A 26,378-nucleotide genomic window follows, 5' to 3' on the forward strand; every position below is an offset into this window, starting at 1 on the left:
GGTGCTGCTAAATGGAGACTCTTTGAACCAACCTACATAGTTTGCTCAAGGTTATCAAATCCCAGAATAACGCAGGCCAGGAGGGACCTCTGGAGATCACCCTGCTCGAAGCAGCAAGAGTAGGCTGAGTCTCGAGCAGCATGGCCCTCGAGGCTACCCCCATCCCATCTCCAGCCTCTCCTGGAAGATAGAACTGAACATGAACACCAAATCCTGACCCCACCAAATATTGTGGATGGGATGCTCACTTCTCATTTGCTTCTCCCCTGTTGCTTGAAGAGCCATACCCAACCGAGCCATGCAAAGGGCAAGAAAAACTGCAGCTTATCCTCGCTCCTCCAGCAACTACCTATGCCACCCCCACCTTTGTCTCCAGTGATGGGATCCTCCGTCCACCACTGGTCCCAAGCAGGCTTGGCAAAGCCACGTGGTCTGCTTTTGTCCTACCTGCGAGCTGAGACCTCTGTGGCAGCCCTCACCCATCATCATCCACGTACCAAAGGGCTGCAGCAGGGATACACATGCCCTGTGCTAGTGCAAAGCCACTGGCACTGCTGGGGGGGACGCAGGCAGCCCCTGCAGTAGCACAGTCTTGCCTCTGAGTTGCCTCTTGCATGCTGTAGGGCTAAGGCTTTCCTCTAGAAAACAAATCTTGTTCAACTGCTTGAGCGTTGCTTGGCTGTGTGACAGCCAGCTGCTCTGGCACATGACTGGGAACATTTTGTTGCACGATCTTTACAGTTTCAGGGAGGAGAAGCTTCCTCATAGCTGAGAGCGGCAGCAAGCAAGGAAGACGCACATTATGATGCACCTACAAAAGATAGGGTCTGTGTCGGATATGTCCCCACTGAGGCCTCCATAGCCATTTGAAGTGGGGATAGGTCACTTCTGGCTTCAGCCTTTTGCCAATGAACTGGCGAAGGGGGGCAAAGAAAAATCCTCCGGCTTGCAGCTGCAGAGATCTTCCTGCAGAATTGACTGTGCAAGAAGGGCTGGGTTTTGGGTGTGCTACCCTTGCATGGCACCAAGCCCAGTATTGTGAGGGCTCCCTCTGAAGCAACGTGCGGGAAGTGGTGGTGGAGGGACGCCAGCCTGGGGGAGCAGGAGGGTGAAAGTGGGACCTTAGGGACGAGCTGTCCATCAAATGCTGGCACTGATGCAGCGGGCTGGTGGTGTCCAGGTGTAGAGCTGCTGCTGGTGGGTTTGGGTTGGATTTGGGATGGGTTGAACTAAAGCCACTGGTCAGTCCAGCTAGAAAGGAGCTGCTCTGATTTGCTGGGTGCTGTTTCCTGTGTTGGTACCCAGCTGCTGCAAGACTTCTTAATTTCCACACGCCATTAAAAGTCAGTACAGAACAGTGTATTCCCAGAAGTGCAAAGCTAGTACATGGATGGCTCTTCTACTCCGAAAAACCTGGCGTGCACAACAGGCTCCCTCTTACCCAGCAAGTCATTTCCCTCTGCAGCCCAATCGCCTGTCAGAGCTGCTGCCTCCAACAGCACCGCATCTCCCTTCCCTTGGTCCTGTGAGAAGCAGAGCGGCTCAGCAAGGATGGAGGTGTCCCATTTTCCTGTGCACAAGCAGCTCTGCAATGTGTGGTGAAATCAGAGCACCTCCACCGGGGTTGCAGAAGTCACACTTCGACCCACCTGCTTTTAGCAATAGTGACCGTTTCGTTGCAGTAACTTTTTGGAACCAAAGGATTCTTTAACTGCTCCCTTGTGTAAGTCCTTAATGATGTGACGGCAAAGTTTTGTTCTTTGTATCACTCCCATTATACAGAGTTTGTGCTTGTGGATTTTATTGTGATAGTCCAGAGCTTTCAAATGAATTTCTCAGTTTCAGCCGCTTATGTGGGGACAAGGAGCATCTTATACACAGCTCAGGGAAGGAGCAGTTAACTGCTGGATAACCCAGCTGCAAACCCAGGAATCCCACCAATGCCTCCAGACCATCACTGCTGCTATATTTTACTTTGCTCTGTATCCTGAGACCACTGAAGCCATCAAAAGGCCACTGGGGACATCCCTTTGAGTACAGGGACTTCCTGCTGGCACGACCCCAGCACCGCAAACTCTGTCACCTGCTCCCCAGCCTTTCCCCATCCTCCACCCAGTGAAAATGTGCAGGGGCCCGCAGGAGGCTGCAGAGGTGGGGCCGGCGTGTGTTGTTCTCCAGTGCTTCGGGACTGGTAGAACAGCTCTTAGAGCACAATTTTACTTGGCACGGGCTGGTTTTGTAATGAAAGAAATAAATAAGTGCCATCCTGCTCCACTGGGAGGTTGAAGAGTTTCCTTTTTTTTTTTTTTTAATGATCTGTTTGTACCGAGGCCAAACATTGAATACTTCAGCCTCAAAAATAAAAGTTTCAACAAGAACTGTAATTAGGAGGAGGCTAAAATACAGGCACTCTTGTGCCTTTATCCATGCTGCCACGAGACAGCTTGTATTTTATTTTATTTTATTTTATTTTATTTTATTTTATTTTATTTTATTTTTTCCTTTAAAGTAGAACTGAAGGAGTGTGTTGGTGCTGCATGCTGCTGACTCATCAGCTCTGGAGACAGGATCGCCCTATGTATGTGCTCTATATGCACCCCCATCGACATGCAACCACCTGGGGCACCAAACTAGGCTGGGAGGGAATGTCCCCACAGGAGATGGAGATAGCTGAAGGATTTGGGCGACAGGGTAGGGTCTCCCTGCCCATGTGGAGGTCTTCTCCTCCTCTCCCGCCCCGGTGAGCTTCTCATGGGCTGGAAGTGCGCAAGCGCCCAAGCCAGCGCAGGAGAGGGAGGAGGACATAGGACTGGAGGCTGTTGCGGGAGGGGAGGGGGGAAGGGCCGGTCCACCTTTTTTGGCAGCACCTTGCAGTTAAATCAGCTTAAAGCGATCATGAAACCATAGGGTAGTATTTCACTCCTCTTTACTGTGGTCTTGCTCTTGAAAGCGCCAATATGCGCGCCGGCTAGTTTATGTAAGATGAACGTGGATGGAGGACAATAAATTCTTTCTTAGGTCCCATCCAACAGGCATCGGATAATAATAATTTTTGACTTTTATGTGCTGCGCTCAATTCAAAGCTGCAGATGAAGCCCCACTCTAGCAGCGCGGTATAGGAGCATTTCTACCAATTTCAGCAAGAGCCCTGCAGGCAGACAGCTTGCAGGGACAGGCTCAGGGAGTTTCAGGAAGCTGCAAAATAGAGTAAATAATAATAAGCAGAAATAAAAAAATAAATCAGAAATGCGTTACCAGCTCTGTAGGAACTGCTTTCAAATTTCCTTAAAAAAAAAAAAAAGAAAAAAAAGATCACCATGTTATTTACATTACATTGAACTCGCTGAAAAACCCAAACAAATGAGTACGGTATTAGGTAACTCACTTTTTTGATAGGACACAGCTATTTCATACCCTGTTATTCAATGGATGAATTAAAATATTTAATATATTGCTTATACAAGTCTATACGTGTAGTATACGTACATACCCTCAAATGCTACACCAAGTTAAAGCAACCATGATTTTTGCAGATAGGGCAGTGTGGAGACACAAGGCCAGCAACAGATCGGGGTTCCCACACCGTCCTGGCTCGGTGGGGAGCTGTTGCAGGAGTGGGATGCATGCGTTGTAACTGAGACGTGGCTGCAGCACACCTCTCTACCTGTATCAGGTAGCTGTAGGGTGGCAGAGCTCAGTGTGGGCTGCCTGCCCAAGCGCTCATCTTGTGTCTCAGGAGGATTTTGCAGCCTGTTGCTGCTGGAGGTGCTTGAGGATGAGGCTTCGTGTTACAGCTTGAGCCGAATTAACAGCTGCCAACATCAAAAAGAAGTCCTGCTGCAGGCAATGTTCTTCTGCCCCTCACTTGGTGCTGTCTGTGGTGTCCTCTGATCCCCAGGCAATGCAGTTCAGCTCAGGGGATGGACAAAAGCCCACGGGAAAGAAAACAAATAGATTTTTTTGCTTGGGTTAATATGCTGGCAGCCCCCTGTGTGATCCTGTAAACGTGGGCGGAAGAAGGTGGTGAGGGGGAAGCAGGACCTTCCTGTTTCGATGGTGGCAAGCTGCTAGTTCAGCTTCACTGTAACATGGAAGCGCACCTGTAGCTGGCTTGTTTGAAACTATCTATTTCAGTTGTGGCTATAGGACCCACAGTTACACCTCGACTTTCCGTGTCAGTGTGCCTGGAGACTGGCTCAGTTCCTACACACCTGTCAGTATAGTGATGGGACACCTGGACAAGGCAGAAGATAAAAAAAATCCCCGTCTCACCCCTTGTGCAAATACTCTTACATATTCTTGCCTGGCTGCCTTTACAGGATGACTCTTTAACCGTGACTTTCTCATGCCGGACATGACTTCCTCTATTATACTGTTGCACTACTTTGAATCTGCTACGATGGAGATACTGAATACTGCCGAAGCAAAACGGCTGCATCCATTTACTCCAGAAACCCCCTGCAGAAGTAGTGTAAAATGCTGCTTTACAAGCCACGTAAAGGATGAAGCGCTGCTGCTGGAGGACCTGGCCATTGCACACTGAATAACAGAGCAACAATGACTGAATCTAATAAACACTTTGTCTGTCTTTGTTAAATCATGAATAGCATTGCAAGATAAGGAGATTCATATGATCAGATGATTTATTCTACATCGTGAGAGCTGGTAGCTGAGTCCTGATGCCTCTCCTGCTAGGTATACACAAACCAAGCTCATGCTGCAATGCCACTGCCTTATTTTTCTTCCTAGATCCAAGTTCTTTTTCAAGATAGCAACCACCATCTTTTCTAGCTTCATCCCCTTGTGCATATTTGAAAGTGACTCATTCACTTACCTTCCTGGCTGCTGGAAAAGGGTTTCCCCATTGGGGAGGCGGCACGGCCATCCGCTCCAGGCTTATGCTCGGTGTCCTCTGCCTGTCTGCAGCTGGTGGGTCTTTGAAAAAAAACAGAAGTGATAGGCGGGGAGGGAGCAAGGACTGAAGAGTTGGAGAGACGCTGCATAGCACAGCAAAGCTGTTTTATTTGTTTTCTATCTTTTAAAGTACACAGCAGCCTGTGTAATTCCCTGGCTACAAACTGTAGCTCTTTTTTATCAGATGCCAGTACGTTTGTTGACTGAGTGTCACTAGGATCACTCATTTGGCCGTGCAGCCACTCCAGCCCCGAAGATGTGGTAATTCAAAATTTTTGTCATTCAAAGATGCGGTGTAAAGCTGGTGTTTTTTTGAGGAGTTAAGATTTTGTTAAGCAGGACAGGCTGGCACTGCAGCAGGACTGCAGCAGTCCTGCACAGAGGTGGTCGGGCGGATGCCAGGACAGGAGGATGTCAGACCCAAAAGGCAGATTTTCGCAGTTAAACCCTGTCCCCACACCACCCCTATCACTGAAAGAGTGAAGTCATGAAGGAGCTGCAAGTCATGAAGGAGCTGCAGGGAGGAAAATGTCAGCTATGTGTTATGGAAAACGCAGATGGATTTTTTTTCTTTTTTTTTTTTTGGTTTTGCTAGTCTCAGTTTCTTCACTCATCATTAATCTCTGTTTACGTAGGTGTGTGGAAAGGCAATCCATTCCAGAGGCAGTGGAACTGGAAATTTGGAGGTTATCTTGTGCTATCTCAGCTTGCTGACTCGCCGCTCATCCTGCCGTCCATAAACTGCCAAGTGCCCGGTGAAGTCCAACTGAGTGCTGCCTTAGGCAAGAATGAGTCAAACAGAGAAAATAAATCTCTCAAGCCAGGCCAACTGGGATCCCCTTTGGGGGAATTCTCCTCATTTGGGTGGATTTTCCCCCTCCGTGGACATAGTCATGTTTGACTCAAGTACTGTTTTACTCGAGGGTGGCTTTCAGGTATGACAGCAGTGTAGTTGTGAGAATGAAAACGTGAATGCTTTTGTGCAGCATCCAATTTGTTAACTGCCACAGTGCGAAATCTCACTCAGCTTTGATAATACAAATAATACATTCCAGGCATAAAATGCCCTTTATTACTGATGAGAATGTAAATAATTAAAGAAAAAGCTCAGATTTTCCCTGCGCCTTTGTCTTCAAACTACCAGTTGGGCAATAGCTATGCAAGCAGCTGGGCATCTATACAGCAACTAAAAGCAGCTCTCCTCATCAGCTTTCCTGAGACATTTTTAAGCTGCAGTAATGCAACTCTCCCATCATGCTAAGCTTTATTGGTTTAGCAAAAGAAACTAAGAAACTTCATTGGAGACCAGATTATGTTGGTTGCAAAAACAGAGCGATTCTTCTGCTCTTCAACCCCATTATCTCCTCCGTAGTGTCTTGATCAGCTTTCTTACACACAGCCTCGGATTCTGCTGAGACCTGCAAATTGCTTTTTTGGCTGCCAAATTGCCATAACCTTTCTATTTTTATGTTTTAAAAGAGCTTAAACCCCTCCATCCTCTTTGGACGTGTCTTTAAAATTGACCAGTATTGGGAGGATTTCATGTATATCCGAAAGCTTAGAAGATGTTACTTCTACCGAGCTTCTAGTTTTACACTCAACAGACATGAAAAGCCCAGCAGGGATAAAAGGAACTTAACCAGTTCTGTCTAATGCATATAAATCTACCTAAGAGCTCAAGGCTCTGGAAGTACTCAATGTGTTACATTTATCTGAGTCTAAGATACAGAAGTCGGTCTTCAGCCCACATGCCACATGTCCCATTTTGATGCCAAGTTAATATGAATTAAGAGACTGAGATGAATAAACAAGGTCAGTCTGGGCTGGGCCAAGTTGAATCAATGTAAAATAATTGTCAGTATTTTCTGTCAGCAACGCTGGTTTATCTTGGCTTGGGATTTTCGGCACTATAGATTATAAAATGTTTTCAGTGGAACAGTTGGCAGACATTTTATTGATTTTTCTTTGTTTTGTGAATGCTGGAAAAATTTCCATTAAGTATACATGCTGCTCATGTGATGAAGCCAAATTGCTTTTTCAAACTTTTCTTTCTTCAAGTGAACTAACGCGGTAATATGTTAGTAATCTAATTTAATCAAGAGGATCTTTGTCTGAAATCAAGAGGCCACAGAGTGCACCTTGATGTGTCTCGAGTACTTATGGGCTAATAAGAGTTAATTTTGTATTTTCAAGGTGCTGTACGCATGTTGACTAATTAATTTGCCCAACACCCCTTTGAAGTTGGTAACATACTATCTCGGTTTTACAGATGTAGAAATTGAGAGTGCAACTTCACACAGAGCCATGTATATTTGCCCGTTGTCGCATTCTTGATGCACGTGAAGCTCCTGTTGCCTTCACCGGGGCTGAGCAACAGTGAAAAATGAGAAGGGAGGCTGCAGCAACTGGGCAGGATTAGCACTGCTGAGCTGCTGGATCCCACCTGTGTGATGAATTTCCTACACCACATCACCACATCCCCGCAGCATGCCTCTTAATAGAGTTACTTTGGAACTGAAAATTGCTAGGACAGATAGAGCAGCTTGTAGGATTACGCGTGGACCCGTTGCAGACCATATTTCTCAGTCTATATTCCTGTGATTTTAAGACCAGGTTTGCCTTCTAGTGAAAGAGAACTTTTGAAAAATATAATTGACCGTGGATGAACAAACAGAAGTGCCATAACAGTGATGAATGCTTATTTTGTTTAATTGCATGAAACAATGGAGTAAGAAATCCGTTTAATGGGGTTTTTTTTACATGACATACAAAAGGGGATGCAGTGAAATAACTCTAATTCTCTCTCTCTTTATGCTGATTTAATGACCAACATATACAGATATGAAAGACTGTCATGCAGTTTTCTCTTAATGCTTCCTGAGGTTTGGTTAGTGATGCTACCGATACAAAATGTACAAACATGCTTCTGAGCTTAAATAAAAACCTTGTAGAGCACTAGAAATACATGTATTTTTAAGTACATAAGCAACAGGAAAGTTTTATGATAAAAATCACTGTGATGATATATACTTTTGCCTTCTATCCTAATCACCTGTATTAAAACAAGAGATATCCTAATTAAATTAGGAGTATTTCTGGTTTGGGGGATGGGGACAAGGTAGATGGATAATAAGCTAAAAAAAACCCCAACCCAGCTTCACACACATCCTGACACTACCAGCAAATGCAAGATATTCAAACCCACTTGCATTATGGTAAGGAAACAGAATGACACACTGATGGGGAGGAAACCCACACCGCAGTTACCAATAGCAATGGCAGAGGAGTGAGTGCAGCCATAGCTCTGTGTTGACTCTTATGTGCTGGACTCTGGCACGGTTGCAGGCACTCACTGGCTGACTCATCCAGAAATAAGCTGTCCCACAGGGAGTCAATCAGTTTCTTTAATGTGTTGCCAAGAGGATCAGTACGTTACCTTGGTCCTCTGAACAACAGCGTCCATACCTTCTGAAAATACTTTCCTTTTTTACAAGCAGCAAAAGGGTTATGTTGAGTTTCCATAAATAGATAACAAGAATAATGAGAGAGAGGACAAGAATTGCTAGGCTATAACATATCTGATACTTGGAGGGACAGAATGGCAATGGTCAATGGCAAACATAAGCCAGAGATGAGAGCTTTGTCTTGTAAAATTATTCACTGGACTGTGCATCATTGGTGGTATTTAACTGTCTGTTCATGGTAGAGTGAAAGAAACCATGTACCAAATAAAATGCCTCTGTCTGGAGCCTCCTGAAATCTTTATTGCTCATAACTTACTCTGTGTGTGTGCATGGTTCAGAAAGTTTACTACAGTCCTCCACTGACAGCAACACTATTGCTACTTTCATAAAATGTTACGGAGTTAAGCTGATTTTCTCTGTCTGTAAAACATACTTTAGTCTCAAACTAAGTTCTCTGCTTTCTGACTGTTAAGGCAAGAAGAGAAACCAGATTTTGCTTAGAATGAGTTCTCAGAAAAATAAACCCTTGAGACTATTTTATGAAAGATCATTTTGGTTCCAGCCTTTTCTGTCCTTTTTCTGTCCCCGTCTCCATCCCAGGCTATGGCTTTCCTTGTTAGGCAGAGCAGCACAGGAGATGATGACGTAAAGAGTTAACTAAGTGATTTGTTCATCATGCAGCCTGAAAACTGGGCTTCTGTTACACATATGCAGATGTTAGGCTTCCTGAAGGGCATCAGTAACAAGGTTTATTAAGTTAAGTTAAACAGAAACATTTTCTGCTACTCTTCACAGGGCCCTTGCCCAGGGCTTCTGGCTAGGCGTAAATCATGAGATATGCCTCAGCTGTTCCAAAACAAAGGTTCTGTCAAAGCTGAAATACAGGAAAGAAAGAAGCCCGGGTATGTGCTGGACAAGATCTTCCAGAAACTTGGGTGAGATATAGATTTGGGACGGTATCTGGGTCTGACAGGGGTGGTAGTGTTAGAAACGCTGTAATGTAGGTCAATTGATTTCATGGGTTTGGTGTGACTAGCTGGTACAAAGATGTTGTCTGTCAAGGCAGACAACAAAAGACTCTGGGAAAGAAGAAAGAGCAGCCATTGAGTATTCTTGCTAAACACCTGCAAAGTCCCGTTGTGCTGTCTTACAGACATTAGGGGAACCACTGCTACCCTGAAGATAGCAGAGCCTGGGAGTACTGTCATGTACACTTGAATTCATGCAGGCCAAGCGGACATGAGTGGTGCTATTGGCTTTGTGTGACTTGCAATTTACTTCTACAGATAAGGCTGTGGGGTTTTTATTGCAAGACTAATGACACTGAGGCTCGACTTGCAATGAACAGATTGATTTTAGGTTGGAAGGGAGCTCTGGAGGTCATCCAGCCCAATCCTCTTCTCAGAGCAGATTCAACTGTTAAGTTAGATCCAACTTCAAGGTTGCTTTGGCTCAGGTCTGTGACCCAGTGGGGACTTGTGATGGATAACAGCAGAAATGAACCATCAGCACTGGCAATCATCTGGAAGGTCAGAAAGAGAGCAGCAGTACGTTCCCTCATGTTAAACTTGGAGCAACGCTCAGGAGGCCAGATCTGAGCTGACTCCTGACTCTTGTCGCATCACCAGAAAGGACTGTATTTGCTGTAGGACGTCACGGTATGCCAATATGCAGGGGAATGAAGCAAACAAAAGCTATAGACTAACCTTGCTCCACAGACTACAAATCAAGTCCTCAGAGACAATATCTCATGGATTTAAATGATGCTGAGGAGGTAAATCAACAAGTTGCCTACAGTAATACATATAAAGTGTGGCTGAAGTGACTTGGCCAAGACAGGAGGCTGTATTGTGTATGGCGTTAGGGAACAGAGAAGAATAGTAGTAAATCTATTACAAAAATGGAATTTTCTTCTTTTGTTTTTCTTGAGGGGAAAGACTTCAGAAATAAATAGGAAATGATTCAGGATGTACATTTATCTCACTGTTGAGCAGAATACACAAACACCGAAGACTAGCGTTGAACAGCATGAGAAATGGAGAAAGTCAATAATGAAGCAAAAAATGACCAAGCTAACGAACAATGAAGGGCCTTTACAGGAGGGAGAATGTGTCCTGATTATTGATTTTGAAACTGCAGGTAGTGGTTGGAGCCTGGGAAGAAGTGGACAGTGGAAATGTCAGATATGAATTTGTGATGTGGGAAATCAGTTAGAATAATAATGTTGCTGTGCTCTTACTAAGTTGCTCAGCTGCAAGCACTATACAGCTGCGATTTCATAAACCTCACTGTGTTTTAGTAAGGTGGTGTTGTCGCCATTTTTTGAGTGAATTCACTGAGGCAGAAGAAAGCAAATATGATTTAATTTTGGGTTCACATGTTGGATCAATTTAAAGAAATTTTCTCAAGTGCTGCATAACCATCTACCCATTATAAACTATGTCCTCTGCCAGTGTCTCAGATTAGGCAGCCAAATCTCTAGTATAGAATAGAATAGAATAGAATAGAATAGAATAGAATAGAATAGAATAGAATAGAATATCTCAGTCAGAAGGAACCTACAATGATCATCTAGTCCAACTGCCTGACCAGTTCAGGGCTGAGCAAAAGTTAAAGCACGTTGTTAAGGGCATTGTCCAAATGCCTTTTAAACACTGACAGGCTTGGGGCATCGACCACCTCTCTAGGGAGCCTGTTCCAGTGTTTGACCACCCTCTCAGTAAAGAAATGCTTCCTAATGCCCAGCCTAAACCTCCCCTGGCACAGCTTTGAACCATTCCCACACATCCTATCACTGGATACCAGGGAGAAGAGATCAGCACCTCCCTCTCCACTTCTCCTTAGGAAGCTGTAGAGAGCAATGAGGTTGCCCCTCAGCCTCCTTTTCTCCAAACTAGACAAGCCCAAAGTCCTCAGCCGCTCCTCATAGGACATGCACTCCAGCCCTTTCACCAGCTTTGTTGCCCTCCTCTGGACACATTCAAGGACCTTCACATCCTTCTTAAATTGTGGGGCCCAGAACTGCATGCAGTACTCAAGGTGAGGCCACACCAATGCTGAATACAGTGGGATAATCATCTCTTTTGACTGGCTGGTTATACTGTGTTTGATGCACCCCAGGATGCGGTTTGCCCTCTTGGCTGCCAGGGCAAGCTGCTGACTCATATTGAGCCTGCTGTCAACCAGCACCCCCAGATCCCTTACTGCAGGGCTGTTCTCCAGCCACTCCTCTCCCACTTGTGCCTGGGATTACTCCATCCTAGGTGCAGAATCCAGCATTTCAACTTGTTAAATTTCATCCCATTAATCATAGCCCAATGCTCCAGTCTTGGCCGGAGAGATGAGACATTGCAATGACTGCAAACTGACAACATCCCTATTTATGTAGGCTCCTAACACTCAAAACCTTCCTTTCTTTATACAAATTTCTTCAGATGAAGAAGCCTGATGCAGACTTGGCAGCAGATGTATTACAGAAAACAAACTCTGTGAAACTGGAGGTAAAACACAAGCCACAGTTATGTGCTTGTAACCATCTGTGGTTTTTTTTAAGCACAGAGAAGAGGTTGTTGGAGTCACCTGTGCCTCAGCAGGTGACCTTCCCAGCCAGTTGGCGTTGTCACAGGGAGTGCCTCTAAAACTCAAATTCGTGTTGGCAGGCTTCAAGTGGCTGTGGCAGCCAGGGGAGCCGTGAGAAGTTTTCTTCCACAGCTCTGCAAGAGGCAACCAAAAACTCCAGGCTCTCCTGGGGGAGGTCAGCTGCAAGCACCGGGTGTCAGCAGGTGGAGGAGCTGGTCGCGTGGGTGGGGAGCTTGCTTTATGCTCACCAACCTGGCAAGAGGCAAACAAAAGCCTCAGGAAATCCCAGCAGTTTATGCAGCTCTGGTGATTGCCAGGAGCCACTCGTGAGGCTCAGCAACTTTTGGTGATCCACCTGGGCAGGCGCAAGCAAACGTGGTCAAGCTCGGGAGCCCAGGAGTAGGAGTAAAGTTGAACTCTGCAATCTCTCTCCCAAGACGCCTGACAAAGGCAGATGAGGGACTGCCAGAGACATGTGAGTCATAGCAACCTACGAAAGGGAAAGGGTGAGCTGAAGCGAGGATAGCATGTTTATACCTTGGGATCAGAGGCATGTTGGGATTAGTCTCTGCTCTAGTGCTCTGTTAAAGGAGCTCCTTTTATTGGAGCACTTGGAAAGTCCTCTGTAGTCAATACAGTCTCCAGCATGATCTTACTGTCTTTATTATTTGCCCATATCAATACGGTGCTACTTCCATCCCAAAAGTTAAAGACAGAATAATTGTGCACTATATTTTCAAAAGCAGGCCCCATCTCCAAATCCATTGGATATCTCTGAAAGCTCTAGACAGCGTTCTGTATCGTAAAAGTTGTAGCCTATGTATAAAATAAATATTTCACTAGTGGTGTGCAGCTGGTATAATGGATATTATATCTAATACTGCAAAAGCTCAATCTCTTCATGTGAGGAAAGAGAGAAAACTACGTAATACACAGATTTCCAGAAGGAGAAAGAAATGTGTTTCTTGCCCACACAAAGAGTGTTCAGCACAGTTATATACAAATGGTTAGGATGATCTGTCAATGTTGAAGTCCAACATTGTACTCACACTAGATTTACTAAAAAAGTTCCTACATACAGTAGGCATAGAAAATAAAAATAAGTGCATCTATATAGTCACTGGGAACAAATAACTGTTTCTTTTCTATCAATAATGCATGAAGAAAAATAAGAGAAATAAATGCTTTTTTAATCTTCGCAGAAGAGCTCTTTCATTCTAATTTCCCCATCCGTTGCAAGGTGGTGTGCCGGTTCACAAGCAACAAAAGCATTGAAAAAAAATCAGTCGTCAGATCTGTTGTTTCTCTCATAATAGGGAAATTCCAGGTTTTAATCAACTTTGGAAGAAGGGCACTCTCAAAAGATCATCCCAGGCATTTTGATCACAGGCTAGTGATGAGCTTACAGAAATCTGTAAAGATCATGTTAGATTTTTAAAAGTTCTGTTTACCACCTATAACTGCTCATTCGCTGCATTTCCATTGCTGTATTTCTCTCTTCTGCATATTCATCAAGGAAGGCTGCATTTGCCCAAATGGTTTAATTTGAAAATGGTTGTGCTAGTGCATGTTAAACGCTTGCAAACTGTCTATGTTTCTGGAGATTGCTTTGTGTCCATGCCATGTCCTTCTGGCTTCCAAGCTTTTCTTAGTTCCTGCTTAGTGTCTTAATGTTTTATTGTGTTTACAGTCATGATACAGATGACAACTGAGGTTGTCAGGAAAGTTCAGAATATCAAACGTACATTTCAAAAGTATTTAATTAATTGTTCCCCCCTCCCTTCTATTTTCTCTTATGGAAACACAGGATTTTCCTTGGCCTTACAAAACATCTTTGATAGACACACAAGTTGCCCATGTGCCCTTGCCGCGTGCTTACCTGCGGGAGCAGCTCTGCGCTGGTGGTCTGATGGCTGAACTGGGAGCAGGTGAGTCATGCTCTCCTCTGTGCTCTGAAGGTGGGTCAATGACAGCTTCGCAAGATAGGTCTTCTTCGTCTGACTGCCCCAGAAGTTCTGTTAAGATGAATCAAGATATATCAGGCTTACTTAATTTAAAAGTACCAATCAAGTTGCCAACTGTTTGCCTTAGATGTCAATAAGGACAAGGGTGTCCTCTCTTGTCATGGATCAAATCAAATGGAAAACCATACGCTTATAGAACTTCCACTCTTGACTTTTCCCTCTGAAAAAGAGGCCAAGTAGCTAACGACCAGCAACAATAACACATCCAACAGTTTTTGGAAGGGAGGGAGTGAGCATGTGTTGGCTTTAGTTAGCAAGGAGGAAATGCCTTCTCTAAATTGTCAGCTACAGAAGGTCTAGCTGGCTGCCAAAGTCTGCTGCGTGTGAGTATTTCACTGTTGCCGTACGGCTCAAAGTCTTATCAATTGGCCTGTTCCCCCACAAGGGTATGTGTGACTCCTTCCTTTAAAAATAATGACTTTCCTTAGCTTTGTTTCAAAATATTTTGGTTCCCAATCAAGACCTGAAGTCTTCAAGCAGGTGAAGGAGGGGCCTCCAATTCCCAAGTTCCAGTCTGAGCCCTTTGGGGAAAGAAATTGTTTGAAAATACCCAAACCACTTAAAAATATAGAGGAGGAATTGCATATTCTAGGTGTGAGACTTAAAATAAATAAATAAATTAATTAATAAAACCCTAGGCTAGCAGAGTTTGGATTAAGGAAAAAAAATCCTGTTACAGATAAAGACTTTAAAAGATTTTTCTCAAAATCGTAAGACCCTTTTGCATTTTTTCTTTTTTAATCCTGTTTTTCTCCCCTTGTTCTCTGCCTTCCCGGATCCTGTATAAGCTAATCTGCACGATACCCATGGCAACACCATGGGGCAGTGTGAAGAATATAATGCTCTTGCGAGCATTGCCATACTGCTAGTTTACATTTTGGCCAGAGACCCAGAATGCTCACCGGCTTAGGAGGGCAAATCTACTTGTAAGTGTTTCTGAATCTCCAAGTCCTAAAAAGCTAATGCTGTAAGATTGCTGCAGACTATTTCTTCTCTTCATGCTACCTAAATATTATTAGCATCTGTGGTGTGAGAGAGGGTGAAGTGTGACAACCAGTTTGGCTTTCTCAGGTAACTGATATTCTCTGCCTGTGTGGCCGTTTCCCACACATAGAGCAATGTGGGGAATCGCTGAAAGCAACCAACTTGGTCAGGGGCAACACATCTCCAAGCATGCACACCACGTTACAATAAAGGAGCTAAACTGGCTGTGGTGCGATTTCTCCTCTACCTTGAATAAAAAATCCAAAGAGAAAAAAAGGAGGGGAGAAAAATGCTCTACATCTAGGAAACTCAACTCAAGGGCAAGTAAATACGTTTCTCTGGAGTTCTCTTCTTGGATCCTGTTGCAGAGTGAGCAGCCAAGAGGAGGGGAGCAATATGGAGAACTTAAAAAGGCGCAGGAGAAACTGCTTTTGATATGTGTGAAGAGCTCTGAAAAAGGGCTTAAACAAAATTCCTGTTGATGTGTGTGTAGGCAAAATCTACCGCAGCTCTCGTGGGACAAACTTTGACAGACTGCTTGGGAAGACAGCTCTCACTGCCATGCTTCTACCTGTGAACCAAGTCTTTGGTCCTGAAGAGCCTCCCTCTTCACTTGGCCTTAGCTTTTAAGGAGGGAAATGTTAAACCTTTTAGTTTTCTAAATGTCAAAGCTAAGACATACAGTGTGAGTCAAGCTGGTGTAATTAATCTTTTTTTTCCTCTTTTTTTCTTTTTCCACCTACTCAGTAATGTTTAAGGCCTACATAAGTTATCCCCCTGAACTTACAAACTTTCATGAATATACGATGTCCATGGCTTCTCCTTAGACATCACTCCTGAGGTTGACCTAGCTCCAAGGAGCAGTGGCATTTCAGAATGTAAAACCCTGAGACATGCCAAGAGGAGTGTGTATTGAGAAAGGAAACAAAACAGGATTGGGTCAGCTTTGTCTGGATCTCTTTCCATCATACTATTAATTTGCATTTTCTCATACCTGCTGAGAACCAGATCTGAATAAATCACAGCCCTCTCATGTCAATCACTTCAGTGTAACTCACGCATGTGCTCTGGGTGGGACCTAGCAGTTTTGTAACGTGGAGTGGGCTACAGTTTGGATGTGTCCAGTCCTCGTGTGGCATATTTCTAATATATGAACACTATAAGCAATTATAACCATGGCCACTGACTTTGATATTTTGCGCTGTGTATGCAGCACAGCTACACCTTGTTTAGTAATGCTACTGGATCCATAGGAACCTCATGGAAAACAGAGCAGTCTGTCATATGCAAGCATGCTTGTAGCCAAAATTGGGGGATGAGGGGGGTTCTTACCCCAGGAGTGCAAATATATTCCTTTGCACTTTCATATCTAAATTGAATATCTGAAACTGACCTCAAGTTACGAGTATTGAACCTATTCTAGTCTGGGTATACAGCTGCAGTGTTGCAGTAGAACATTAGATAGGATCAGATGCCAGGAGTGGTTCAAAGCCACAAAAACATCAGATATGAGCTCTAGAGTAAAGAAATAAACATTTTTGTTGTGGGACATTGGACTATGTTCCCCGTGAGAAGTGCTACAGCAGGAAAAACAGATGCGCAAGGAACACTGTTTAAACAACACAGCCCTTCCCAAACCAGAGGCAACATATCCCACGTTTAATTAAAAAGGGAAGGATTTTGGCAACAATGCCATAGAGCTGGCAGAGGGTGGTGGTCCTCACATCTAGATGAGGGCTCTGGCTAGGGTTTGGTGCTTAATAAATGCTTGATTTTGTGCTAGCATTGAAGGTATCACAAGTTGCACCTAAGATTTCGTATTCAGGTAATCTAGGATCTTCCTTTGGCTTATTGCAAAATAAACTCTTGCTGTTTTTAATTCTAATGTAGTATTTGCTTATCATGTCAGGATCTGGGGATTTGAATCTGAATTTGAATTTTAAAAACTTGAGAGTTAGTATCACGGCTAACGTTTTATCATTAAAGTCATTTATCAGATGCAATAATATGAATTATATTGTGTCTTTATCTACAAAATCCCATTTGTCATGATCAATATTAGGATAATGTTGTACACATACAACTGCACAATGCACATTCTGCATTTCCAAAATTTGCTGATAGCTGCTATTGCTATATCTAGCACCTGTCTGAAATAGCCAAATATGTTTCTTTACAAGTCCACTAAAAGTTTTCCTACGCTTTAATGAGCAGGATGCTCTCTGAACACTGTATGCAGGTGATGAGATCTCATGTCTTCCCTGCTCATATATGTGTCATTATTTAACCGTATCTATTCTCTTTTGGATCTGTGTCTACAAATCAGAAGCTGTTTCCATTCTCCAGTGCCCTTCACTGGACTTTCAGGGATAAAAATGCATTTTAAAATGTGCAATCCCATGGTAAACTGAAAATCTTATTTTAATATTGTTTGCAAAATTGACAGCTCTACTTAACAGAAGCTATTAAATTATTTACAAAGTAGGAGCTCTTCTTGTAAAAATATGGCCTTTTTTGGGCATGAAAAATAAACTAGTTGATAAGCGAGAGATAAGCCATTTGACTTCTTCTTTGTGTGCCCAGCATGGTATGCAGAGCCAATTCTGTACAATCTGATGTTTACAGAGCAATCGTAATGTACGACCTCCTTAGGCAACAGGGACACAAGAAGCCTTTAAAATGCTGAAGCAAGCATTTAATCAGAACTCTTCATGCTGATCTTTGAAAAATTCAATAAGTTCAAAAAATGTAACTCCTTCTAAAGATAAAATATCAGTTTTTTGCTTCAGGAGTTGCAAGTATATCCCAATAAACTCCCAGTGAACCACACAGACTTCAGACATACTGCTCTTTTTTTTTTTTAAAAAAGAAGTAAATAGTAGAGTTTTTCTGAAAGAAACAAATCAAGGGTCTGAAGAAATGCAAATGGTTAAGCAAAGCGAGTGCTGTAAAACATTATAGTTTAGTAATAACCCAAACAATCACACTTTTTTTTTAGGCATTTAAACAAATTCTTTTTTTTACCTGAATAGCTATTCCCATGTGAATAAGTTCATATCTCCTTTTATTATGCATTAACTTCTTTTTTTTTATTTTAATTTTTTATTTTGACCTGTTGAAATCAAGCTCTAATGCTTTTGTGAGTTTTTAGGTTTTTGTGGTTTTTTTTTTAAGGCAAATAACTGCTGCAGGAGGCAGACTGAGCATGATCTCATGCATTATCAGGTTGCTCCACCTTAACTCTACCCCGGGTTTTCTCAAACTACATGAAGGTATTTCTAAAGCCACTGGGTAAAATTCTTTTAGTACCAAAATTAGTGGGAACTTCCATTGGTGACTTGAGTGTGGTCAGCTCTTTTTTCTGGCTACAATTGTTTTCCTTGAAAACATCTTTCTAAATAAACAGATTCTAATAAAACTGTTTACTTTCGACAAATTCCTGCAGGGAAACCACACAGCTTTGTTTGTGTGTGTGGAAAAATATAACTCTAAACTTCTCTGCTTCTTTTGGTCTAGTTTTCCATGGCTTCTTATTTTTAGATTATTTTTGTGTTGTTTTGTTAATTCCCAGTGCTGACATGTTTTCATTTGACAAATATAAATTGTTGAAATACTGTTTTTATAGTACTTTCAAAACCCATTGAGAACAGCTGCTGTTGCTGAGAGAGCTGGAAAAGGTATATTAAATGAGAATATCTCCCATCTGTGTTGTAATTTAACAATTTGATACCTGAGAAGATAAGGCACTTCAATCACTACTAAGTAGAAGCAACCCTTAATGGTAGCATAACGTGTCATTATTTCACTAGTTGGATATTAGGCATATTAGCAGCAGCAAAACTGTTTCAGTGGGTGTGCCAGGAAATTTAAGAATTAAAATAAAAGTTATGTGATAAAACTAAAGAAGTAGTTAACATTTATAAACAACTCCTCTTTTTTTTTGTAGTGTAGACGGTTATATTTCACTTAGCAGTCTTCTGCAGCTTGTAGTGAAACCTGGCTTTAAAACTTTCTGCAAATGGAAATGCCAAGCCTTTACTAGCTCCGGCTGAGATTTCAATCTCTACTACTCATTTGCTCTGCTAGAATCATACACAAAATTAAGCTAACCACTATATAGGCTGAATAGTTCATTTTGTATCTCCCTGGAGCCTAAGTAATCAGGTTCTTTAGGAACCACCCTAACACTGCCAATATTATTTAATTTAAAAAGAAAAGGTGTGTCTTACAGGGTGATCCAGATGTGGTAGTACCAAGCTGTGATGGGTCGCCAGCTGAAAGAGACTGAATAACCCAGGATTTGCTTCAGTTCCAGGCCCTTTCACTTCAAAGGCTTGACTAGTGTCCCAGCAATAGAGATCTTGCACCTCTAGATTTTATCGGGTTTCCCAAACCATGTGAAGTTTGCCTTGTAATCTTGGCAGTGGGCAAGCGGAGAGTGGCTGCCGATGCATGTTAACAAGCTGGAGTGCCAAGACAAAAGATGAGCAACCTAAGGCTGCTATTGCTCAGTAATTACAGCAGGCACAGGAGGGAGGACATTCCTGGTGACTAGGCATTTTCTTTCTTTGGTAAGTGGTACTTTAGACCAGGTCTTTTTTTTCCTTTTTTTTTTTTCATTTTAAATTACTATCTAGAAATACCTGTTCTAAAAGAAAGCTGGGCAAAAGTTGCTGGTGAGCAGAGACATTCCCATTGTTTGGGGTGAAGGCTGCAGCAGTGGAAATGTGGGTACATGCTCTAGAGCATCTCAGCGAAAGCATTCAGGGAACACCTGATTATTCTTAAGTGATGCTCTAGAGACTGCACAGAGGCAAGCCCCAACCCACAATGGCCAAAGCAGGCGCTGCTGAACTTGTGTGTTCCTTCAGCTGCTCTTCGTGACACCCGTGTACGGGGCACACCCTCTGCTTGGCACTTCCAGCCCAAGGACTGAGTGTCTCTGCTCCCGGCTTCTGCCCTCCAGGCATCCAGAGCAGGGAGATGTGCCGGCCAGACCGGAGGCAGGTAGGCTCAGGGGAGAAGAAAACCATTTCAGGGGATTAATTGAAAGAGAAATAAATCTGCAAACACAAGATGCAGAATGGAAGTCTGCAAATAAAGCTGCCAGCTGGAAGCTGGCCAAACTGATAAAGCAGAAAAGAAATTGAGGGTTAAATGTTTTGGATGCTGAAGGCTTGGAGTTCAAAGAGGAGCTCAAGGAAACTCCCAGCCACCAAGTCCATACAAAGAGGCTCTAGGCAAACACAAGCCTTCTGCAGGACAGCTTTGTCCCAAACAGAGCTTCCAAAAGGGAATAGTTCGGACGAATGGTTAAGGGATATCTTTTGGCACCTGGGAGCCAAAGGTGCAAGGGAATACGATGCCCACAGGTGAGCTATGGCTGAGGGGCAGAAGGAGTTGCGTTCCACAGGAAATGGATGAGAAGTGCATCTGCCCACATTGGGTTGCAAGAACAATGTGTAGCTGTGGATGTATTTTCATTGCTTGGTAGAAAGAGGCAGAAGAAAGCTGCTCCTCCAGGCCAGGAGGTGAGGGAAACCAGAGTAAAGCTGGAGGTCACTCTGCCTTCCCTGGAGCATCAGGTCCTGTCCACGTCAGGAGGGGGGTACTGTACCTGATGGCAACCCAGTCTTCACCAGGTATGTAAGGACTAGGGACTGCAACTAGAAACTCCTGCCTAAATCCCAGGGAGAAAAGACTATTAGAAGGATGCTTCCTTTTCCAAAGAAAACCTGTTTCAGGTTTGCATGGGCTACTGTGTTCTATGCAGTGGATTGGGGGTAGGAAAGCCACCTTTTTCCACTGGACCAGGAAGCTGTACTCAAAACAGAGGATGCAACAACTGGTGATGTGTCTCTCTGATATAACACTCTCCATGCCAGGCCCTTCTCGTGGTTTTGTGACAAGGACCCTGCATTTCCAGCACTGACCATCCCCTAGAGGCTATACAACAAGACCACCTTGGTCTTCAGACAGCCTTTTTTTTAATCAGCTGAGGTGATTGTCCTTTACAAATGAGGTCTGCATCGTTTCCCATGCTACAGTGGGGTACGAGAGCAGCACAAGGACAGCAAGGCCTGGCTGTGTAACACTAAGGCTCTTAGTGCAGGAATTACATTTACAGGTGGGAAAGCCTTAGTTGTAGTATCAACACTTTTTGAGCAGGTGCATAACTGCTGGAGCAAGGCTAAAGTTCAAGAGTTAGCTAATTGTATCTCTCTCAAAAAGGAATTGCCCCAGACCAGTTAATTTGTCAAGATAACGAATTGCAGCAATTCTCCTCATTTGGAGCTGGGCCACTAACACTGATCTGAACTGTATTTAAACTCTTGATGACAAAGACTGAAAAAGATATTGCAATACTTGAGGTACAGGTTCCTAAAGCAAAACTGCATGTACAGCTGGAGTTGAGAGGCAGCAAGGGCATGTGAGTACACATCCTGCATATCCCTTAGATATGAAGAAATTCCCTGGGGCACTGACTCTGGTGCCTGGGCAGGCAGAGTTCATCTTGAATCTTCGGGAGTGGTGGAGGTCCAAAAAGGATAATATAGTACCCATCAAGTCTTGATTTCTGCAATATGAGATAACATGAGCAGAATTTTTACCTCCCCCCTTCCAAAAAAAGAAACAGACCCCAAAAGTACTGATTTGAAGTTATTGAAGGTTTTCTGGTAGCTGCAAGAAAAAAAAAACCCTCTGTGGGCCTGATGCTATGATTCCCATGGCACTATATTCTCCCAAGCCCCAGATCACTACCACATTTTTCTTTTCTGTGCAGCACTAGAGATGAACAAGTTTGGAGGAGAGGAAAAGCAGAAGAAAGCTTCAGTAAAAATGCAGGCTTAGCCCAATGACTGTCCTCTATTTCTGCTGAAAGTGAAGTAGATAGCATCAGGCAAAATGAAATTATGTATGTTCTTGTGCCAGACCTTATCCTCTGGCTGCCAGGCATTCCTTCCCCCACAAGAGAAACATGGACCAGAATAAATCCTGTACATTGACTCAGGGGAACTGAAAAGAACCAGGGATGAGCAATACTGTCCCTGAAGGATGCTCCAGACATGCTTAAGTTGGGGAGTGGGACCAACTTTCCCTGGGCTTCACTGGGGTGCTCCTCCAAAGAAGCCAGGGCAAAGCCTCTGCTGCTACTGGCATCTCCTATGAGTGGATACACTGAAGTCTCTTCCATTTGTGCTCCAGCAGTGCTCTTTGGTGTTAGAAAAAGCAGGAATGTTTCCAGAAATTATTTCATGCTGTTAGGTTAAGCAGAAATAATGTCAGGTAAAGACAGAGAAGCATGCAAGACCTTTGACAAAGACAACCTGACTCTTGCCTTGCATTGGCACACCCTCTCCAGGAAATGGATGCACTGAAAACAAAATTGGTTGTTGATGACTGTGCGACTATGTATTAACCTTAGGTATATGCCTTAAAAAGTATTAACATGAGAAATTAGCCAGACAGCTCATTTCAGAATATTCCTGCTGAATGGTCTACTTAGGAATGAAATTACTTTCTTTCTCATGTTATTCAGAATAATCATTATCTACCTGTAAGTCCACTTAATTTAGAAAAGCAAAGTGGCTTTTATTTTGGAATAAGTGCATCCACAGGCAGAGTTCTTTCAAAATAGCTAATCTGGTCATTGCTACATGTAAACAAGCCCTTATAAATCGAAGGGGATGGTAAAGAACACATGAAGGTATGGCTCAGGACTTCTTACTCAATTTGCAAGCACTTATTTAGACCTGTCTTCCTCAGGGCTAATATGGTGATCAACAGAGCTTACAGAGAGACAGGTTCAATTTAAACAACATAGTCATATGTTTGAAAAAGAAATGAGCTTTTGAAAACTGCCTCCTCCTGTTGTCCCCTCAAGTTCCAAGTCTATCTTGCTTGAGTTGATCCTCACTTTTAAATAGCACAGTCAAGTGGTAATCTAGGATTTAGTAGATCTCAGAAGTGTTGATTGCCTATAAGGTTGGGTCTAAGGCTGGTAGGGTCTGGAGATGAAGTGCGTGCAGCCTCTTCTAGAACAAGCGAGTGACTGATAAAGGGTAACTTTACGTTGCTTGCAGCTAGTTTCTTGGCTTGGGCTGCAGCAGAAATGTCTTGCTGTGTGCAGATTGCAAAGAGAGGCTTAAATGTTAAGGTAGAAAATTATAGAAAGAACAGATCTTTGCAGGATGGGTTATGTCATCTTGTGCAATATGTAGGGTGTTTATCTGTTTTTCTTCCCAATACTTTTCTGTTGCTAGAGTGCTCCTGGGAAAGAAAGGGCCATCTCAGACTGGAATCTGGGCTGAGGTTGCTCTGACTGGATTTGTGGTGGCTTAGTGCATGTGTCCACACAGCGTGGCAGCAGCAAGAGCTATGTGGGAGATGTGAAGTGACCTAGATCAGCACCCCTAATTCCTGCAGCTGTGCTAGTTGCTCCATCCTGTGCAAGTGTGATGTGAACCAAATAACAGTCATGTTAGAGACTGACCTTGTTTTCTTGGAGAAACCTGTGTAAAAATTGATATAACAACACTCTTGACACTTACCTCACAGGATGTTGTGAAGCTTAATTAAATGTGCGCAAAAGCATTTTGAGATCCTTAGATGAAAGATGTTTTTATAAATGCAAATTATAATAATTATGGCTAGTAACCACCATCAACTACTGAAACAATTAATTCAGGTTGCCACAGGCCATCACAACAACGTGTGCAAAGAGGCATCAGCCATTTAATGACATACATGTTGCGTGAGAACTCAAAGCCTTAAAAATGCTGTAAACAAAGAGGAAAAAACTACATACTCGGGGCTTGCCCCTGCTGGGTGCAGTTGGTGGAAGTTTCCTCTATTTCTGCCATCACCCCCATGTTTGCATTGTGACTCGTCCCCAAGGAGAAGAGCCCACCTTAAAGACTGCATCAGTGGGATCATTTTAAGTCCTGATGATTTTTATATTTAACATTGCAAGAAAACTGAAAATGACTGCAAATAGTTTGGCTCACAAAAATCAGGAAATACGTAGATATAACTCTGTTTTTTGTTAAATTCTCCCTCTGACCCCCCAGCCCAGCCCACTTATAGCATCACAGAATAGACTTTGGCTACAGGGTATTATCCAGCTGACTTTCCAAGGGTGAAAACAAAAGCTAAGCAATCAAGATGTGTCTGGCCAAATACTTAAAGGCCCAGTGCACACATTTAGCTGACAACTGACTGAAATCTGAACCATTTTGCTCAGCCTTTCTTGTTGCTTCAAAACTGATTTGGGCTTAAATAGCTAAAACCTACAGGTGTTTAAATGCTCTCCCTTGTCAGCAGAACAGCCTCATCAGACATGGTCTGAGGATGTGGTCAGACTGGAAGAGATATCCAAAGACCCCACAGGTGAATCCCAAAGAGCAGGCTAGCCCACCTGTGCCCCTCAGGCTTATTTCATTGCTCGCCTTTAAAGACTAAAATTCAGAAGAGTAGTAGTTACTAAGCATCCAACTTACCAAAGCAATTAGGCTAAATGCACTGCAGCTAGAAATTTAAGCAATGCACTGAATTTAATTTGAGAATTCATGGTCATAAGACTGAAACCTTTAACATTTAACCTAGCAGCAAATTATATCAGCTTTCTGATCAAGTGAAAAATTCTGTGCTATTGAAGTTTGAAAATGGGAAGCACACACTTATTAAAAGGAGGGGTTTTTTTCTTTTTCTTTTAATGAAGAAAAACTTCAGACCAGTTAGTTGCCTCATCCAAATAATGGAGAAATGGGAATACTATCTGTAAATAAAGCCCAAATTATAAAACAGTATTGCTTTCTGGCCTCTGCCAGACTAATGTGCTCATAGTCAGTGGGTTTCAAGGAAAAAAAAAAGTTACTCATGCTGGAAGGTTGGACAGACTAAATTTAGTCTGCTATCAACGAGCTTAATACCTGCAGAGTTTAACAGGAGCTAGCTTTCCATGTACCAAAATTGAAAATGCTTATATGTTTTTTCAGTCCCTTTAAAAATACTTACTTTCTATAATACCTTTTGTGCCTTAAGAATTAGGATACTAAGTTGGGAATTTCTTGGATAAGTTTTCATAAAATGAGGGCCAAGTTTTTATGGGGTTTGTGTGTGTGCATGTATCTGCATAGAAAATTAGCAACACTGGTGCAATGTATAGAAAACATGGTACACAGTAGGTACCAATATGTTATTTTAAACCTACAAATTATACAACTTTATGTATATATGCAAGTTGTGTGTTTGCACACACATGCACATAAATATACACACACAATATGCATACTGACATCCTGTTGCCAGGCTCTCTTAATGACACTTATACGGTGCTCTGTTCAATGTCTCTTGGCTAAATCCTACAATATGAGATAAAACTTGGACACATTTTCCAAATGCACCTCAAGGCACTAGGAGATAAAAGAAGTTGGGGTATTAGAGCAGGTCTTGTTTTAACCATCTCTGGAGCACCCTGACTGACACTTTACAATTTACAAGAAAGGTGTGGCTAATAAAGCCACTGAAGCAGATATAAGGGCAGGTCCTCCTTGATAGGAATTTACGGCCCGTCACTCACCCGCTCCAGCGCTTTGCTGCACAGACTTGCTGATAACCACCAGCACATTCTGTGGTTCAGGTGCCCAAAGGCCTTAAAAGCCGATGTGACTGTATTGGCATCTGAAAACCTCAACTGATGGGTTGACACTTTCCTTCCCACCCCTTACCATTAGAAGACAGTAATTCAGAGGGAAAAAGTAAAGCTTTGGAAAGAGGACACACTATGCTTTGTATGCTCTTTCGAAGGGGAAATGCAACCTTGTAGAAACAGTGGGTTTTTAATTTCCAGGCTGTTCCTTCCACTCCCTGGGAAGATCTTAATCTGACTGGTATCCCTCAATTACAGAGTGGCATCAATACCAGAGTGGGTTTTTTTTTTTAAAAACCTCATGGAGGTAGTTTACACTATATGCTGCCTTCTGCGAACACAAATACTTTCTCCCTGCCTATTTAAATAAACTCTGTCAGCAGGAGCAGCGGCTGCAGATGCCGCTTGGGAAGCTCAGAGCCCTGGACGGAGCTGTGGGCAGCTCCTGGAGTTGCTTGTGCCTCTGAAGGTAACCAGGAGGAAAGTCCATGGGAAGTGATGCAAAGCGCTGATGCCTGATGCCAGGGAAAAAAAATCACCATGGCTCCTGCTGGAGTCCCCTCACTGCCCCGTTTCATTCCCTTTCTTGCTCCTCTCTTCATTGAAGTAGACAACAGGAGTTTGGAGATAAGATTCTGTCTCAGACAGATGCTCACCTTTTCAGAAAAAAACCACTTTTTTTTTTTTTAAGAGAAGGTAATTAACCTACACTGCATTCTCTGATATCTGTTGAATACAGCATTGCTTGTCAGCCACTCCTTT

The 26,378-nt window shown here is 43.1% G+C and overlaps 1 protein-coding gene across 7 annotated transcripts in view; it reads right to left on the minus strand.

The window, feature by feature from the left end:
- The window catches only part of WDPCP (WD repeat containing planar cell polarity effector), a 160,223-nt gene that overhangs the window by 3,176 nt on the left and 130,669 nt on the right, over window positions 1–26,378 (minus strand). For all 7 annotated transcript variants that reach the window (XM_075496813.1, XM_075496811.1, XM_075496812.1 and 4 more), the window contains 3 exons: window positions 13,837–13,972; window positions 4,835–4,935; window positions 3,256–3,284 (listed from right to left, as the gene is read on the minus strand). In XM_075496813.1, coding sequence (XP_075352928.1) covers window positions 3,256–3,284; window positions 4,835–4,935; window positions 13,837–13,972 — 266 coding nt within the window. The remainder of the gene's footprint in view (window positions 1–3,255; window positions 3,285–4,834; window positions 4,936–13,836; window positions 13,973–26,378) is intronic.

Source organism: Mycteria americana, chromosome 3 (genome assembly GCF_035582795.1).
Source record: "Mycteria americana isolate JAX WOST 10 ecotype Jacksonville Zoo and Gardens chromosome 3, USCA_MyAme_1.0, whole genome shotgun sequence".
Classification (NCBI taxonomy): Eukaryota; Metazoa; Chordata; class Aves; order Ciconiiformes; family Ciconiidae; genus Mycteria; species Mycteria americana.